The sequence below is a fragment of the Lissotriton helveticus genome, chromosome 6, assembly GCF_964261635.1.
Source record: "Lissotriton helveticus chromosome 6, aLisHel1.1, whole genome shotgun sequence".
Taxonomy (NCBI): Eukaryota; Metazoa; Chordata; class Amphibia; order Caudata; family Salamandridae; genus Lissotriton; species Lissotriton helveticus.
This window is the reverse complement of record NC_136067.1, coordinates 1472304721-1472322671: the sequence shown is the minus strand read 5'-3', so window position 1 is coordinate 1472322671 and position 17951 is coordinate 1472304721. Positions and strand designations below refer to the sequence as shown.

At 41.1% G+C, this 17951-nt stretch overlaps 1 protein-coding gene across 3 annotated transcripts in view; it reads right to left on the bottom strand.

The window, feature by feature from the left end:
- LOC144763565 (uncharacterized) overlaps positions 1-17951 on the bottom strand; it is an 803973-nt gene that overhangs the window by 763471 nt on the left and 22551 nt on the right. For all 3 annotated transcript variants that reach the window (XM_078649286.1, XM_078649284.1, XM_078649285.1), the window contains exon 3: positions 7396-7543. In XM_078649286.1, coding sequence (XP_078505412.1) covers positions 7396-7543 — 148 coding nt within the window. The remainder of the gene's footprint in view (positions 1-7395; positions 7544-17951) is intronic.

Below are 17951 nucleotides of genomic sequence, written 5' to 3'. Positions count from 1 at the left end.
AATAGGGAACCATCTGGGGGTGTAATTTTGAATCCTAGGAACCCAGGTTGGTTTTCCCATCACTTATTATATTTGAAACGGTCTCTCAACAAAACAATAAGATCAGTATACAAAAAAGCAAAGGGATCGACCTACTTTTTAACGTCGCTCAAAATCAGAAATCTAAAGAGGGGTTATAAGAATGAAATCTGGAGGGCTAAACAATTGTATTATGAAGAGACTTGGGCCAAACTCCATTTCGCATGTAAGACTAGGGATTTAAGAAAGTTTCAGAGTATAATTAATAACTTAGAAAATGGAAATCTTAGAAATACAAGCGCCAATATAGATGAATTAAGCTAGATACATTTTTTAATAATAAATTTACTTCTCGAAACCAACTGGTAGAGAAACTTGAATGTCCTGACCCCAAATGTAAATTGGAGCCAGGTGAAGGGTGCGACCCTCTTGGTACAAGGGATACATCAGGCTCAACGTATATTAAGTTATGGTCTGTAGACAAAGTTAAAAAAGTTTTATTTAAAATTAGATCAAATGGAGCTCCTGGTCCTAATGGAATGCCGAACGCTATTTTTAAAGCTAAAATTGTGTATTGGCCAGAGTTATTAACAGCCCTCTTCAATGAAATTATTAAGACAGGCTGTATCCCGGATTCATGGAGGGGAAGTATAATACAGCCAATTTACAAAAGTGGGCCCCAGGAGAACTCTGCAAATTATCGATTAATTACCCTCACAGACGTAGATGCTAAAATATTCGCAAGTTGTCTGTTAGAAGAGTTGGAGTCTTGAGCGGAAAGAGAAGAATTGATCCCAATCTTTCAAACAGGATTTAGGAAGGGAGAATAGACTCTTACCAATTTGATTTTATTGACTTTACTAGGAGAAAGAGCCATATGTAGGAAACAAAAATTGTACATTTGTTTTATTGATTTAAAAGCCGCATTTGATTCTGTACCCAGAAATATTCTTTGGAAAAAGCTAATGATTTGGGGTATATCAGAAACCCTAATAAAAATGATTAAATTATTGTACTCAAATACCTGGGTGCAGGTCAAAATTGGCGACGGAAGACATACTACCCGCCGCCTTGAAACAAATCTTGGCTTTAAACAAGGATGTGTGCTCGCCCCTTGTCTTTTTAATTTATTTATGTCTGATCTCCCATCCCATTTTAATTATGTAAATTCACATTCACCGTCTGTAATGGGTAAAGAAATCAAATACTTACAGTATGCTGATGATACTATTTTACTTAGCCAAACAATGATTGGAATATAAAAAAAACAAAAATAATGTTAATAGGGAAAGGCAAACTTGGAGTAAAGGAATTGAATATCAATGGTTTGTCTGTTGACTGTGTAAAAACTTATAAATATTTGGGAATTACATTTGATGATCGACTATCATTTAGACAGCATTTTAATAATTTAGAGGCTAAAGGTACCTCACTTGCTTTCGCATTTCGTAAATTAAGAGATAAATTAGTATGCCCCAATTATGACCACCTACTTAAAGTTATGAAAGCAAAACTGATCCCCTCCTTGGACTATGGGTCCATTATTTTTAAGGGTAGAGACGTGAAAGTATTGGAGGCCATAGTTGCAAGGACATATAAATCGGTATTTAGGATTCCTAGGCATATTTCATGTGCCAATTTAAGATTGGAATTTGGCTTACGTCAACAGCTCTTGGTGCGTAAAGCTGTATTTGTTAAAACACTATTGGCATTATATCGAGCAGAGGAGGGCACATTGGCCATATGTGTTGGAGCGTGATTTCGACAAGCGAATATTCTAGAAGTTGGCAGGATTATTTAGCCGAGTGTCTCCTAAAATTCGAATGTCCCAAATTGGAAGACGAAACAAGGAGTAAAATGGTTTATAAAAAATTAATTAATTCGACCGTTGCCTTGTTGTCAGAAGTGTTGGATAAATAGGAGTTGGGGAAAAAAAAAACTTTTGGTCCATTGCCAATTGCTTCGACAAAATGATGGTCCAACCCTACTTACTTTTTCATCAAAAACTCTTTATTAAGAATACATTTATGTTATTAAGGTTTGGAATCTATCCAACTAAAGATGGAATCCCCAAATGGAAGTCCAAATGGGCATCAAATATTTGTCGGCTATGTGGGCAATATGATGAAACCTTGCTGCATATGGTAACACTATGCCCAAAAATGATGAAGGAACGGAAAACAATTTTAAAACCTATTTTTATAGAAATGGGAATTAGGACTTGTAGATCGGCATTAATATTTTGCTTTAGTGGTGTCAACGTTCATACAATACACCAATTTGTAAAATTCATGCTTTCAGTGGAAATGAAATTATGTAAGGTTGACACCCAAAGTATATGTTAAATTTGTTACGGCAGTGAAATGAGGATGTTGTTGTTTTTAAGGTAATGATGAATTATTTCTATGGCTCTTTTTTAATGTACTGATTATCTGTTTTTAGAGTACCACTTTTTAGATAATGTTCTATTTATTATGTTTATTATTTTTATCAAATGACATACGTGCACTTTATCCCCGATAAATGCAAAGCCCTAAAGACTGTTTTAAAAATGAAATAATAATTTTCAATTATCCCGAACTGTAAAAAGTTAATTGATCGTGGTCAACTTTATGCATTGTATCCTGGAATATTTAATCTGGTAATGTGCTGTGTTTGTATTTATTTCTGTTCTTTGTTGTAATGGTTTTAATTAATCAACAAATAAATAAATCAATCAATCGAATCTACGGCTAGATGTATTGTATTGTAATTGCATTCATATAGCATTTACTACCCCTGACGAGGCGTTGTCTATCAGATAAGGAAATCCAAAATCTTAAATGAATTAGGAGGGATTAGATAACATCTGCAGTTGTAATCTAATAAGTATGTGTATTACATGTTTAACTTTTATGATCATAACATCTGTTGTTCAGCTACATATTCTTCTATAAACGAAAGTTCATTCCTTCGAATTAGAGATGGTCAAGCACTTTAGAAACATACTGAACAGAAAGAACAGTTCCTCAACTGTTGTCTTGGCGTCATTTTCCAAATAAGGCAGTTCGAAAATAGGTCTTAAAACTAGGTGTGCGAAATTTCCTTTTCAGTAATTTCGCAGTTTAAAAAGGTTTCACAAGAAATAGAAATCTGGCATTTATCACTATATTTTAGTGAGAAATAAGTCTTCGTGTTCATTTTGGGCTCAGTTTCCTCACTCAGTAGTGGTCACGGCATGACGTCCACAGCACAAGGCATGACGTCATGCCAGGTAAGCTTTGTTGGAGGAAGGGAAATCCTTTAAGAGAGCCATTTTCTCTCAGGATTTCCCTTCTCTTCTCTCTTTCCAGCATAGGAGAGAACGTCGTGGTGGTGCCAGCGTGGGACCTTCACTTTTACCAACGCAGGAGCATCGTCGTCGTGGCCCATTTCAGGCTTGCTAGTTAGCACCCCAATGGCTTTCCATGATTCAGAATAAGGTCCGATGGCTATCGAGTAGTGAACATGCCCCTCTGAAAAAGACTGTTGCAGAAATTTCCGTAAATCCTTCGGCTTCGTGTTGGTAAGATATTAAAACGTGTACCACTGTTTTCACAACTGAAAGTCTTTCTATTTTGTAAGAAATATGAAATGTCCACTCACTACACTTTCTGCTGGAGTGTTCATGAGAGCCTGACCTGGTTAAGGAATTTTGTTCTGGTTCAGACTCCTGCCCACAGCAGCGTTCCACCATCAGAGCTGAAGAAAGGACTGGATTTGCTGATGTTGCTTCAAGCGACACCTCCTTCCAAGGTGTTCTGTCTGCAGACCACTTGACACATCTTTAGGTTCTGAGGTGGTAGGAGTGTTCTTTATACTGTGCAGTGAGGTAGGAAGAGAGCAGTGCCTACGGGTACTCTTTATTCCATGCAGTGACGCAGTATGATGGCAGTGCCTCTGTATATTATTTATTCGATGCAGTGATGCAGTAGTCTATTCTTGCTTTGTGGGGTTGTTCTGTGGGTTTAGTATTTTTTGGGTTCTGTGGTAGCGTGCTACTCGCCGAAAAAGCAATTCAACACCTCGGGGTAGCAAGTGCTATATAGATGCATTCCTTTTCTCTCTTCTATCCCTCCTCTACCCTTCTCAATCCAAATGACTAACACATCCACCACTCAAATTACTTTCATATTTTACTATACTAATTTGCCACTAATCCTTTATGGGTTTCGTAGTAGCATGCTACTCGCCGAAAAAGCGATGCAACGCCTCATCAGGGGTAGTAAGTGTTACATAAATCAAAATACAATACATCGGGCCTTAGCAGGGAGTATGTGTGTGAGAGAACTGTGCAGGCAGTGTGTACTGGTATCTATGTGTGAGGCAGCGAACAAGTTCAGTGTATGCAAATCAGGAAGGAGTAAGAAGACTGGAGTAGAGTACATACAGATGTACTAGTGCCATCTTAAGGACTTTTGGAGACCCGGGGAAGACGTATTTTGGGATCTCCAGATCAGGAAAACCTTACAACTTTACTGCACAATGAGAGATCCTTTCAGGAGCAGCACAAAATGAAGAGTAACATCTGACTGCCAAATGGCACTCCAATTAAACATTGTTGATAACTGGAGTAAATTATTCCATTTTTGTTGCAGATAAGAGGCTCAATATTCTATTTTCGTGACGCAAGGCCTTATCACCTGGAAACCAAAATCAGCAGAGGAAACCAGCAGAGCAAGATTTTCTTTTCCAGATATACCAGTCCAGCCTTCAAGAAAAAAGTTTTACATTTTACCACGGCAACTAGTAGCTTATCTGCTTCTGCTCTGAAGCGCAAGTCTATGCAGTCTTCAATGATTGACTTCCTAACGTCACTGAAGCGCCTCCGTGTTACAGGGGAGTCTTGTCCAGCACAACCAACTATTGATGAGGCTAGTAAAACTCAGCAAGAGTCTGACAGGGACAGTCCACCTTTACAAAGACTTCAATGTGTGCCAGAGAAAGAAACTCAAACTCCCCGACTGCTGGAACACTAAACAGTGGTATTACTTTCAGGAGGAATATAAATGGTTGTATCTTAAGTCAGGCAATATTGGATGTTCTTCCTGTAAACAGGCTAAATCAACAGGTCTTTCAGTGCACAATAGCACTCAGGGCATGCGCGTAAGTAAAGTGTGGGCAGATGGCGAGGTTGGTCCTTCCGGTGACGGAAAAGCTTTCCGGCAGAAACAGCTCAGAAAGAAGATTATGGAACATAAGGCAAGCGCTGTTCACTTGGCAGCTGAAGACATTTTTACAGCTCAGCAGAAAAATACATTGGTGGTGACAGTACATCAATGTAATGCAAAACTTATGGAGAGCACATGCAGGGTATTTGACACTGTCTACTACTTGGCAAAAAAAGATCGCCCTTTCACTGACCACCCTGATCTAATTCTCCTTCAGGCAAAGAATGGCACTGCAATGGGCCGTGTTTTGCACAGCAATGTGACTTTAACTGAAATAATAAGACACATTGCATTGGAAATCCCCAAAAAATTGGTCTGTTATATCAGACAACACAAACCAAAGATCACAGTTTTAAATGATGAGAGCACTTCTATAAGCAATGCTTCTACATTGATCATCTACCTCCGTGGCATTTTTGGAAATGAAAGTACCCCAGTGACCATCTATTTTGGCCTTCTGGAGCTGGCAGAAACGAATGCTATTGGCGTAAAGACAGCTCTCCTAAGCGACTTTGAAAAAGTTGGACACACAAAAAGTCTGCTTTATGGTATCATGATTGTGGTATGTACTGATGGAGCAGCAGTAATGTTTGGTAAAAAAGGAGGAGTAGTAGCATTGTTGAAATCAGAATTTCCAAATCTTGTACTGACATGGCACTGTTTGGTTCACAGACTAGAACTTGCTGTGGCAGATACAGTTGATGAGGTTGCAGGGGTCAATCACTTCAAGATTGTCATGGACTCATTGTATGCCACATACAGCATGTCACCAAAAACACAGAGAGCTAAATCTGGCCGCCAGCGAGCTATGTGTACAACTTTAGAAGATAGGGAAAATGATTGATACTAGATGGGTAGCATCCAGTTACAGATCTGTGAAAGCTGTTTGGAACTGCTTCCCTGCCTTGTGCAAACATTTTGAGAATGCTTCTACAGGCCCATAAGAGACCGGAGTAAGTATGAAGGTCTCTTGAAGAAGCTTACAACCTATTCTTTTATCAGAGATTTGGGGGTAATGAGTGATGCACTTCAAGAGCTCAAAGACTTATCACTCTCCTTACAGAGGAGGGATATTACAATTGTTAATGCCCACCAGACTTTTGGTTAGTCAAGTACGCATATTTATAGCAATGAAGGACTCACGAGGGGAGTTTGCTTCTGCGGCTCAGAGAGCAGTGGACGAGGGCAAATTCAAGAATGTTCCTCTTTCCCATGGTAGAAGAAAATCTGTTGCCCTTAATCAAAATCAGTTTTACCAAAGTCTGTCTGCAAATATCAACAAACTATGTGCCCCGGATTCTGAGAAAGAACTTATAGCCAGCTTCAGTGTGCAGGCAACTTGCCTTCTGGGGATGAATGCATTCTTTATGGGTAAACAGATATCCAGAAACTGTGTTCAGAGTTTCAGCTGCCAGCAAGAGATGCTATCCAAGCTTTGACATTTCAAAGATTTTGGTGGAAAGAAAACCCCTAAAGCATTAAAAAAGTTAGTAGTTTGCATGGAAACCCTGCCAGCAAGTAATGCGGATTGCGAGAGAGGTTTCAGCGCAATGAACTTAATTGCTTGTCCAACAAGGGCCTCTCTTCTTGTAGAGACCATTTCTTCATGCCTATGGGTAAAACTCAATGGTCCTCCATTTGAAACATTTGACGCAAAGCTGTATGTAAAGAGTTGGCTTGCAAAAGGTAGGTCTACTGAAGAAAATTGTTGTGAGAAACCCCAGCAAAATAAACACACTGAATATCTTCAAGGGTTTTGGTGAATCCTGCAATAGATTTCTAAGTAGTGTAAATAATTTTTACCTGTTTTTTAAAGTGTTTGGTATTTTTATGGCTTATACTTAATAAATATAAATGTTTGCCTATTTTATTATCCTTTGCTGGATGCGACTTCATGATTTTCTTAAGCCCACAATGCTAGTGATCTTGATTTAGACCACGCCCCTACTTGGATAGGCCACACCCCTTTAAGAGATTAACCATGCCCCTTTTAGAGCACCCCCAGGTTTTTTTTCCCACTTAAAGCCCTGAGCAGAAGCACAAAATATTGGAAATTAAGTGCATTGACGATAGCTCAGTGAACATTCTGCCTGGGCGAACTCAAAACACAGAGCAGTCAATATATCCACATTCAAGTCCCACAGTTTTAAAATGATTTCTTGCACTCCTAAAAAATGCGATTGCATACCTGCTTCTGTGTATTTCAGTTCGAGCGGCTCTTGCTGCGTAGGCTTCTCTGGACCTTCTGGAGGAATTCTCTCACATGAGCGCCTCTCCAAACACTCAAGTGGGTTTGTGGCTTGACCAATGGGAGCCAAAGGGTCAGTCTGGCTATGCTGTTAAAAATATGAAAACTGAGAGGTTATACATAATGGAATTATTTGACCAGAATAGGCAACATTTGTCAGCCGTTTCAGGATTTTAAAAAAAGAACAAAAAAAACCAACAAAAAAAACTCTGAAATACGCCCGTTTCCAGGAGCAGTTTCATTTCCAACCAGGGGCTGAGAATCCTATTTTGAGAGCTCCTAAAACCCTAAACATTCAACTCGTCGAAAGAATATTTTCAACTTCAATAAGGGACATAAACGATTGGACCACATGTATGAACAACGTTAATTAATAACGCAATACATTCAGGTTACTGTAGTGATGACCGACATCTTTGGTCCGTTTATTTTCATATGGATCCTTTTCAAATATGTTGATGCATTCTATTCCAGTCAATACAAACTGGCTATAAAACAGGCTTTAAAAAAAAAAAGAAGAATTTCTCTTGATAGACTCACTTTTTCAACCTACTTGATATTACCCTTTTCTTGGCAAATGCCCTTACATTTTTTGAAAGTTTCTCAAGCAGGCACATGACATTTTGGAAAACAGCCAAGAGCCATGTAGTCTAGGGCCTCTGAGCACCGCACTCAATCATTGCTTTCTTCTGAGGTATTAGTTGTATTCTATCTTTTGTCTTTCTTTTAGAACTTTATTCGATCTTTCCAATTAGTATCATAAAAGTACACAGTAACGAAAGCAATCAGGACCAAGTTACGACTTTTAGTATATAATTCCGAGTTCATAAACTTTAAAACATTAGAGTAAAATTCATCAAATTCCGTTTAGCCAGCCCTCTTATGTATAAATTCAAACATCAATTAAAATTCCAGCTTAAAATGAAATTTAACTAAAATGGGATTCTTCCGAGTTAATAAAATGTAGCACAGACCATAATCGGTCATGGACCCAGCATTTTCTTTTGGTCATACAGGCCCACCAGAAATGTGCTACTACAGAACAAACTAGAGGGTCGGGAAGTGATTTTAAATAGTATAATGCAACCCGCCACTGTTTAAAATTGAGCAGCTGTAAAATCGGGACAATATGTTCTGTTCTTTCCTCCTTCTAGAACCTGCAAAAGAACATTAGTTGAAGATCGGTCTGAGGTGATTGCATATCACAAGGGCACTGTAGAAGATCTGAATGTTTAAACGTTTTTCCTGGTAAGCCAAGTATCAATAGGAGGAGATTCCGGCGGAAACGTGTTAAAATTAATTTATGCTGAGGCCACAGGCCAACTGTTTCTAATAATTCCTCTCCCTTCTGAGATATTGTGCCCTATGGTTAAACATATGAGTCAGTGTTTGTCTAGATATCCTTCTGGAGGCTGTTGGATGCTCAAATATTTATTTGTGCCATAAGAGTCCATTCCAGCTCTACATAATTCAGCTACCGGATTCTACATTAATTCTCCAGATTTAGGCAATCTCGAATTATAGTTTGTGTTAAAGTCACTGTATCCCGACGTCAAACCAAGAGCCACAGGAGAATCGGGGCTAGACTAATTGAGTCAGTGATGTGGGATAAGCCGAACTCGATATGTAGTAGGTAATTAGAGTATGACAGCGGGAGAGACACCAATGAGTTAAAAAATGTGTTCTCAATTAATTGCAATGAGTAAATTGGTGCCATCCCCCAGACTCCTGCCCCATATGTCGCCACAGACTTTGTTTTGCCCTGATAGATCTTCCTAATGGAGGCGAATGGCTTTGAGCCCAACTTTTGGGAAAAGGACTTAGTCACCATTAGACTCTTCTACATTCCCAGGGTTCTTTCTTCAACCAGTTTTAGCCCTGATTGATTTTTGTCGAAGAGTACCCCCAAGTAAGGGAAGGAGTCCACTACCTCAATTTTCCCCGAATCCAAATGAAAATATGGGGTTTTACCTCATTTGCCTGCCCCAGCTGCAATTACAAATTATTTTGTTTGATTGACTTTCAGGTCCAATGAGTCCATGATAGCCACATAAGCTGATATGAGAGACAGCAGCCCTAGCGCAGTTCTGTCCATCAGTGCGGCGTCATCAGCATATGACAAAATGGATAACCGGTGGGAAGCAAATGTGGGTATGTTTGGGGTTGTGCCCAGAAGAGCCCTTTCTAGTCAGTTTGTGTAAATTGAGAAAAGGAATGGGTCAAGGACCCAACCCTGCCTGACCTCAAGATCTTGAAGGGACGGGTGCATTCCTTGTTTTTCCCGTGACCGAAGTGTCGAAATATAACTGACGTATAAAGTTGATTAGGACTGATTCAAAACCCATCTCCTCCATTATGTGCCAGAGCTTGGCATGGGACACACAGTCAAAACCTTGCGAGACATCCATAAAAGCCAGATACATTTTTCCCACCCTTTTCTCTGGGATACTTATCCATAATTAGAGAGAGATTCAGACACTGGTCGGCGGTACCTTTCCCTCGCTGAAACCCCTATTGTGAAGGCATTAAAATGTCCTTTCCTGTACCCAAAACTCCAACCTTGATAGGAGAAGTCGGCCCATCAGTTTAGCCGTCATGTCTAATAGCAGGATTTGCCTATAATTCTTGAGAGTTCACCCATCACCTTTCTTGTATATTGGGACAAATGTGCTGGTTTTCAAGGGAGGAGGGGGGACCCACCAGGGCTATATTGTTAAAAACATTGGTCAGTAGGGGCAACCAGAGATCTAAGTTAACTTGAAAAAAAATCTATTGGTATCCCATCAGGACCCAGCACCTTCATGCAGCTACAGGCTGCTAGCCCAGCCCACACCTCTGCAAGTGAGAAGGATAATTTATCCTGGTCACTAGAATGAATGGTAGCAGAAGGTAGGACAGGAGAGGTAATAGGGGACAAAATACTCACAAAATGGGCCACCCAATCCTCTTCAACTACATTGGAGTCAAGGGTGGGGCATCTATCAGATTTAAAAAGGGGTTGTCTTATTTTATCTCCCAAAAATCTCTGCTGTTAACTGTAGTCGTTGCCTCTTCAAGTTCGGCCCATTTCTCCTCCCTAAGCCTCTCCCTTTTCTTTCTTGCTGCTATGAATTTGGCACGAAGTGGGGTAATTTGGGCCCTATCTCTGGGTTGGTTTTTAAGGGTTCTGATGAGGTCCTTCCTGGTTTTTGTACATGGGGAAATCAAACCAAGCTTTACTCTTTGCGGTATTGGATGATTTATCGCGAGTGAGTGCCAACTTTAATTGGTCTAATAATTCTCTGAAGGAGCGAATCAAAACTAGTGGTGGATGTTCCAGATCTAAACAGTTAATGATATTTACCTGAGATTTCCTTATCACCTCTGATGCCAACTTATGGTTATCAATTTGAGCCCACTTTAATTGATAGTAGTTTTTCCTGGCCAGCAAAGCAGATCCTGTTATCTGATGCTCAGTCTCCTTCCTATATGGCAGAAATACCGCGCAAGTTAGTATGGCATTGTTACTTAGGGATGTGAACTGATCATCTAGGTGGTTCATTCTACCACTAAGGGAATTAGAATTAATTATGAAGTCGATGGTAGATTCATGGCATTCCAGAAGAAAAGTTTTCTGTGGAGAATCTGTCTGGGTATTTTGATTACTGACTATTGCTTTAACCCTAGTGAATAGAAACCTATTTAGGCTGCATCCGTATTTACTGTGGGAGAAATGGTAGGCCGGGGATCCCAAAAGATCTTCCAGACAACAGACTTGGTGCTGGGTATACTTGCAAGGGTGAATATTAAAGCTGCCTACCCAGATGATAAAGGTTTGTTTTCCCGTATTAAAATTGTGGCTTTATCAATTGTCCCATTTACCTCTTCTACTACTAAATGCATGTTTGAACCAAAATTATCATTGTAGTAGTTAAACTAGAGTCTTTCACCAATTCAAAGATAAGGAGATGAAAGTAAGGGCTAATAGCCTCAAATCTTATTACTTTAATTACCAAAGTATTAGGGATTAATGTTAGGAGCCCCTCTTGGCCCTCCTGTTACATTCTTTATTGCTTATACACTGTTTCTTGAATTCTCCTCTAACGAATGATTTCTATTTGATGTGCTTCCTGTTCTCTGTTACCGTGGTGTTATGGTTCTACATACTATCTACTTGTCCCTGTAGCATTGGTCTAGAACAGACATTTGTACGGTGCTAGCTTTCAATACATCTTTTTATATTTTATCTGCCTTCTTGGAATGATAACTACAATTTTGAGGACGAGGATGGGATACAAACCCATGCGCGCAAAGCACAATGGATTTCTTTTGGGAAGTAATAAATCATTTTTTTATTATATGGTGGCAACAAAATACCCATGTATTTTAACTGTGGAAAGTGTTAAACTTTGGCACAAGAAGGAACTTATTTATTTTAACAGTAAAAATAAAAGAAAAATCATGTCACCATGCAATTCGACTCTCCCTCCAAATTTATGCAAACTAACGGAGAGCCTCCCATACCTTGGACCAGATGGAAAGAAAAATTCTTGACTTATCTCAAGGCCATTGACGGAGAAAATCTGGCTGCTGAAAGGAAAAAATACATTCTTTAATATTGTTTAGGCTCTGAGCGCAAGTTGTTTTTAGAACCCTACTACAAGCTGATGGTAGAGGTGACAAATGTTTTTGAAGTCGCAATGGCTCGCATTGTAATACGATTTAACCTTCTTCCAGTGTTGCTTTGAATAGATATAAATGTATACAAAGGCTCAAGAGAATAACGATACATTCAAAGACTTTCTCACAGCATTACGCACACAATCTGTGAATTGCAACTTTGGTCCCATCACCGACGAAATGATTGGGGACAAGATCATTGTCCACGTCAAAAGTAAGAAGATTCAGGAACATCTTTGGATCATGGGGGATCCCAACTTGAGACGTCATAACTACTGCTAAAGCTATGGAACAAAGTGGATGAAATCCATACACAAGGAAAACAAGGAGACAGAAGAGGATGTATGTGCTGTAAAATCTAATGCTCCAAAAACTGAACTTTCATGTAGTGGGTAAAGGGTATTCGAGATATATTATAAAGATTTTCATTGTTTTCGGTGTGGGAGTGTTCGCCACAGAGCATCTTTTCCTAGGTGTCAAGCTTTGGGTAAGGCATGTAAGAAATGTGAACTTCGAGGGCATTTTGCTGTTGTATGCAGAGATACGAAATCTCCTGGTGTTGGGTTTAGAAGAGGTAAAGTTTCTTATAACAATCAAGATTGTGTGGATGACAGAGTGAGTGAGTGTAGTGGTGGTATGTTGCTGTCTACAACCAATGTTAACGGGATGGAAACAGCTCCACTTGCCTTAAACCACCAAAGTTCCATGTACGTATTTTGGGTTTGGAAACTCATAGTGGACTCTGGGTCTCCTTGGACGATTATTACTATGGATGTTTTTCTTGATCGCTTCAAGGATCTCCTGAGCTAAAAGGATTTGAAAAAGTCGGGCATTGTTGCTAGAGCCTTTGATGGTTCTAAGATTGACATGGAAGGGTATAAAGAAGTGGATATAGAATTCAAGAGACGTCATGCCCATATTAAACTTTATGTTGCTATCAAGGGAATGAATGTGCTGGGTTGGAGGGACCAGTGGAGTTTAGTAATTATTCTCAACCCTAGAAGTTGTGACTGTGTTATTAGTGTCTGAAGGTGAAGTTGAAGATAATTCTTCTAGTAAAGACAGTAAGAGTGAAGTCAAAGGTGGTTCTTTAAGTAAAGGCAATAAGAGAGAAGTGTCATTGTGAATTGCTTTCCCAAGGTATTCTCTGACAAATTAGGGAGACTTAATAACTTCACCCATGTGATTAAACTCAAAAAAGGATCTATACCCGTCAAGCAGAAGCTTAGGGGTGTGCCTGTGTGTGTGGGGGAAGATCTTAAATTATTATTACAAAGTCATTGATAAAGATATTATTGAAGAAACAGAGCCATCGGAATGGGTTTCTCGCATTGTTTTGGCGAGGAAGAACGACAAACGTTTGAAGCTCTGTGTGGACCTGAGAGAGTTGAATACCATTTTGGTGGTGGACTGCCACCCCTTGCCAAACATTTAAATTTACGATCTGCTTATCATCAGATTGCCTTATCTGATGGCTCCAAACACCTCACTGCTTTCCTCATACCACAGGGTCGGTTTCAACATAAAAGGACGCCTTTCGGGTTGGCCCCTGCGGCATCTGTTTTTTAGAGGGCAATGTATCATATTTTTAACAATTTTGACAGTTTTGTTAATTGTTTAAGACAACATTCTGGTATTTTCTCCAAATCATCAAAGGCATATGGAACATGTTAAAGAAATGTGCAAGTGTTTAGAGGCAAATGGTCTAACTCTTAAAGAAAATATGTTTTGCAAATCTGTTGAATATTTGGGCCACACTCTGTCTGGAGATGGTGTAGTCCCTAAAAATTCCCTGGAGGAAAACTTGGAAGGTTGTGCCGAGACCAAGACTTTGAATGTATTGTATCACTCCCCATTCAGTTACTAGTGTCAGCCCTTTCCGCCTTTTGAGAGGGAGTGACCCTACATCCAACTATGTCCTTGGTGAATAAAGAAACAAATTGTTGTGTTGGATGTGAATAAAGGTGTGAAATTCTTTTTTTTCTAGAGACCAAAAAAAACAAGATAAGATGAAACTATTTTATGATGCTAAAATTAAAGCAAGAGTTCCCACTTTTGCTGTAGGAGATTGGGTGAGGATACCCAAACCTGGTCTCGTGACGAAGGGAATTTCCAAGTTTGGTCCTGCCATTAGGGTTGTGAAAGTTAATTTTAATAGTTTTGTAACTCAGTATGGAATGGTGTAGATATGTGGTATCCTGCTGCTCAGCCAGAATGACTGCCTGATGTAATGTTAGTGTTTGGAATGTGTGCATGCATGAATCAGTTGGATGAAAGGCTGGGCAGCAGGTAAGCTGCTCCTGGTGGGGCTCCTACTTAGACTTTAACTTTACCACTCTGGGAGGACGAGCTACGCTAGCAACCAAGATGGCCGCGTAAACTCCCGGCTCCGCCGACCTCCGCCAGCGGCTCGAATATCCTGCCTTCAATCCTGACTTCACACCTGATTCCCCTGTTTATGAAGTGTTGCTGCTTCTACCGGTGCAATCCCGAGTTTGCTACCTCATCGGTCAACGAAGATACGCCGTGTCTCCATTCTCGGCCTAACATCGTGTGGAAGCCAGGACTTCGATTTCTAACCTATCCGGTCGGGAAGTGATCAACAACGGCCGTGAGACCTGGACTGAGCCCGGTCTCCCGAAGTGTGCCGTGAATTGTTGCTTTTTGGTGATGGTCCTGTGATTGATCTACACCGAGGACACCAGCGTGTTCCACCGGATGCCGTGGTGGGGGTCTGGTGCCCGAAGACCTTGCTGACCTCCCGGGGTCGACGGGACGGGGCCCTCGCTGACGGCAAAGGTGTGTTCTGCTATACGAGGAGCGCCCACTGTTTGACATCTGACTTGCGTGGCCTGCTACCCCGGAGTAGCCGGCCTCGGGGTTCAAATCCGGCTCTGCCGCCTACTGAGAGGGGACGCAGCGGATGGAAGGCACGCCATTGCTGTGGGCCGTCATGGCCGCCATTGAGGCGCTCCATTCGCATACTAGCGCTGTGTTCCGGACACTGATCGTGAAAGTGGACGGTATCCTGGAACCGGAGGATGACTCTTTGCTGAGTTCTCTGCGGGCCGTTGTGCCAGCAGTGTATCGAACGTCTGGACTCGAGGTTCCTGTGCCAATACCGGCTTTCCTGAGCCCTGGCGGTTCCGAATCCACGACCCTCAAGCCTGTGCTTAATGCCTGCGTCTCCTGTTCGATTCTGTTTCCCCATGCTACATCTATGAACGGTCTCCAGTGTGGTAACGAGTTCTTCAGTGATTTTTGGGAAAACGTGCTGTTCCTGGATGCATTTCATTGTTTTATTCGTGAACATTTATCCTTCATGCGACTCTACTGCCCTGACGAGAACTCTCATGGACGCTTTGCCTTTTTTCTCAAGATGGCGGCTCGAGGAAAGGAGACTCTTAAGGAAGATCGAACTGGCCAGGGCTTCGATCCGATATTATAGTTCTCAGCAATGCCGGGGTTGTGCCTATAGTGTAACAGGAGTTGGGTGGCTATTGACTATACTCCCCCGACTGGTTTGTATATTTTGCTGAATGTTGGCTTTATTGCGTCTGGGGGTGGTCGCTGTTGGCGGGGGGCACGGGAGACCGGGAGTGTGTTTGGTTTCTCCTCCTCCACTTTTTCTCTCTTTCCCTTCTTTTAGGGTAGCTCTTGGGCAACAGGCACGCTGCTAGTGGGGTTAGGCCGTAGCCATTGCAGTGGTGCAGGGTTAGGGGAGGGGTTTTTTATTTTTCCTTTGTTTTGTTCTATGGCCCTTTGTCTTTCCTTTTTTCCTTTTACGAGAAGTGGGCTGTCTATTCTTCACGGATCCTTTCTTGTTCGGGTGTCTATACTGGACTTAATTATCCTGTAACATTGTGGATGGGGGAGGATGTGGCGGGGTTGTTTTCGATCGTATGATAGACTGTTTATTCTTCCTAACTGTTCTGTATAGTCGCGATTTAACGTGGGTTCCTTATGATGATTCTTGTATGTATAATCCCCCGCCTGTCCCTTTCCCGCATTGTACTGTTTGACACCTGATATTTGTAATTCCTACTCTTGTCTTACTGTTAAAATAAAAAAATATATAAAACTTTACCACTCTGAATCTAATTTACCACCTCAATAAATCTACATGGTAAACTACCTGGCATGGGGTGTCCTTTCATCAATACTACAGCGCGATAGCTGTTTATAAAGATAGGTTCAGTAGCCCATGTCTCATGAAAAAACGTGATGTCTTGTATTTCCCAACGTTTTAGCCAATCTGTGTTGCTTAGCTTGTTTGAGATACCTGCAATATTTCAGGACGTTATTTTAAATATATTGTCTTGGCCCTTCCTGGAATCATTAATTTCAGGGGTCTGCTAGATATTACAAGATCTAGCTTTCAATGGGGGATGCCCTCCATTTGGGTAAGGATGTAGTCAATCACTGTTCCAGGTCACTGAGGGGGTCAAATCTAATCTGTTCAAGGGTTACCCCTGGATTACCTATTGTACATGGTACTTCATTGCTTCTTTGTCTGCCTCCCAAAAAAGCTCTGGATTCCTTTGCCAGCACAGAAGAGTGCCTGAAGAAAAAGTCCTAGGGTAGAACTCTAATTTGTGTGCCTTTAGGTGGATCCCTAAGTAGGTGACCTAAAAGAGATTTTAATGCATGGAGGCAATTAAAATTATAATCACACAGTCACCCTCCATTGTTTTCTCGGACGGGCCCCGCCACTCCACGCCACGCCACCCTTCTGGCCATGATAATTTGGTTGGCGAGTGGAATTCCCCCATTTCCCCTACTACATGTTTGGTGGGACAGCCAGTGCAGAGATTTATCCATTAATTGGATAGTAGTCTCTGCCTGATCTTCCCTTAGAACCAGGACATTTCTAAAAATCAATACAAGAGGGGATAAGGCCTGTGGAAGGTACAGAGACTGATATTGGTTTTCCGGTCTTCCCATAAGAGATCTTTGGGTCCCAGAAAGCTGCTCCCTCCCTCGGTCCGTCCCCCTGTGGTGGTGAATGTGCGTTAGTAGCTGACCCAATTGGCATAGTAGTTGGAAGCAACTGTGGGCTTATGTCTCCAGCCAGGTTCGAAGGATGCTCGGATGGAAGATAGGGCAGCCATTGGTAAATGTAATGAGAGATGTCTACCGAATTATATGCATGACTATCCATGCGTTGATGGTGCCCCTCATTATTAGACTCCCTTGGGCAGCCTCCCCCCCCCCCTTGAGGTGCTAAAGGCCCCACAGAAGCTACAGGGCATAAGCACCTTGATGTGGAGATGACCTGCCAAACCTTTCGATGTGCAACAGCCTATCCTCAATTTGAGACAATTTAATTAGCAATGGGTTTAAAAATACAGTGACCATCATCTCAAGTCTTTTCCAAATATAGTCGTCACTTTCCCGAACCAGCGAAGTGACAGTATCCAGACAAGGGGACCCTATAAGGTAGCCAAGGACCTAGGGTATCAGTTTTTAAGGAAAACAGTGGTCCTTGTTAGAGGAAAAAAATCAGCACAAACAATAAATAAGGAATGGAATCAATTCTGTATATTCTATCCAGCCGGATAGTGCAATTTAATCAGAATTATTAAATACTGTCGAGGAACAGACATGATATCCAGTGGGATACAGTCCTGTATCCGAGAATTACAGCAATAGACAAGGAGTGACAGAGTGACAGTTTAAATAAAAAACAAAAACAAATACAAAAACAAAAGCAGTCAGGCGAAATAGAAAGGGTCGCTTGTTCTCAAGTGTACATGGTAGAACAAGCATGATAAATAGCAACAACCGTAACATATATTAATAAAATTGTGTGTCAGGGCGTGGGTTTGAGGTTAGGC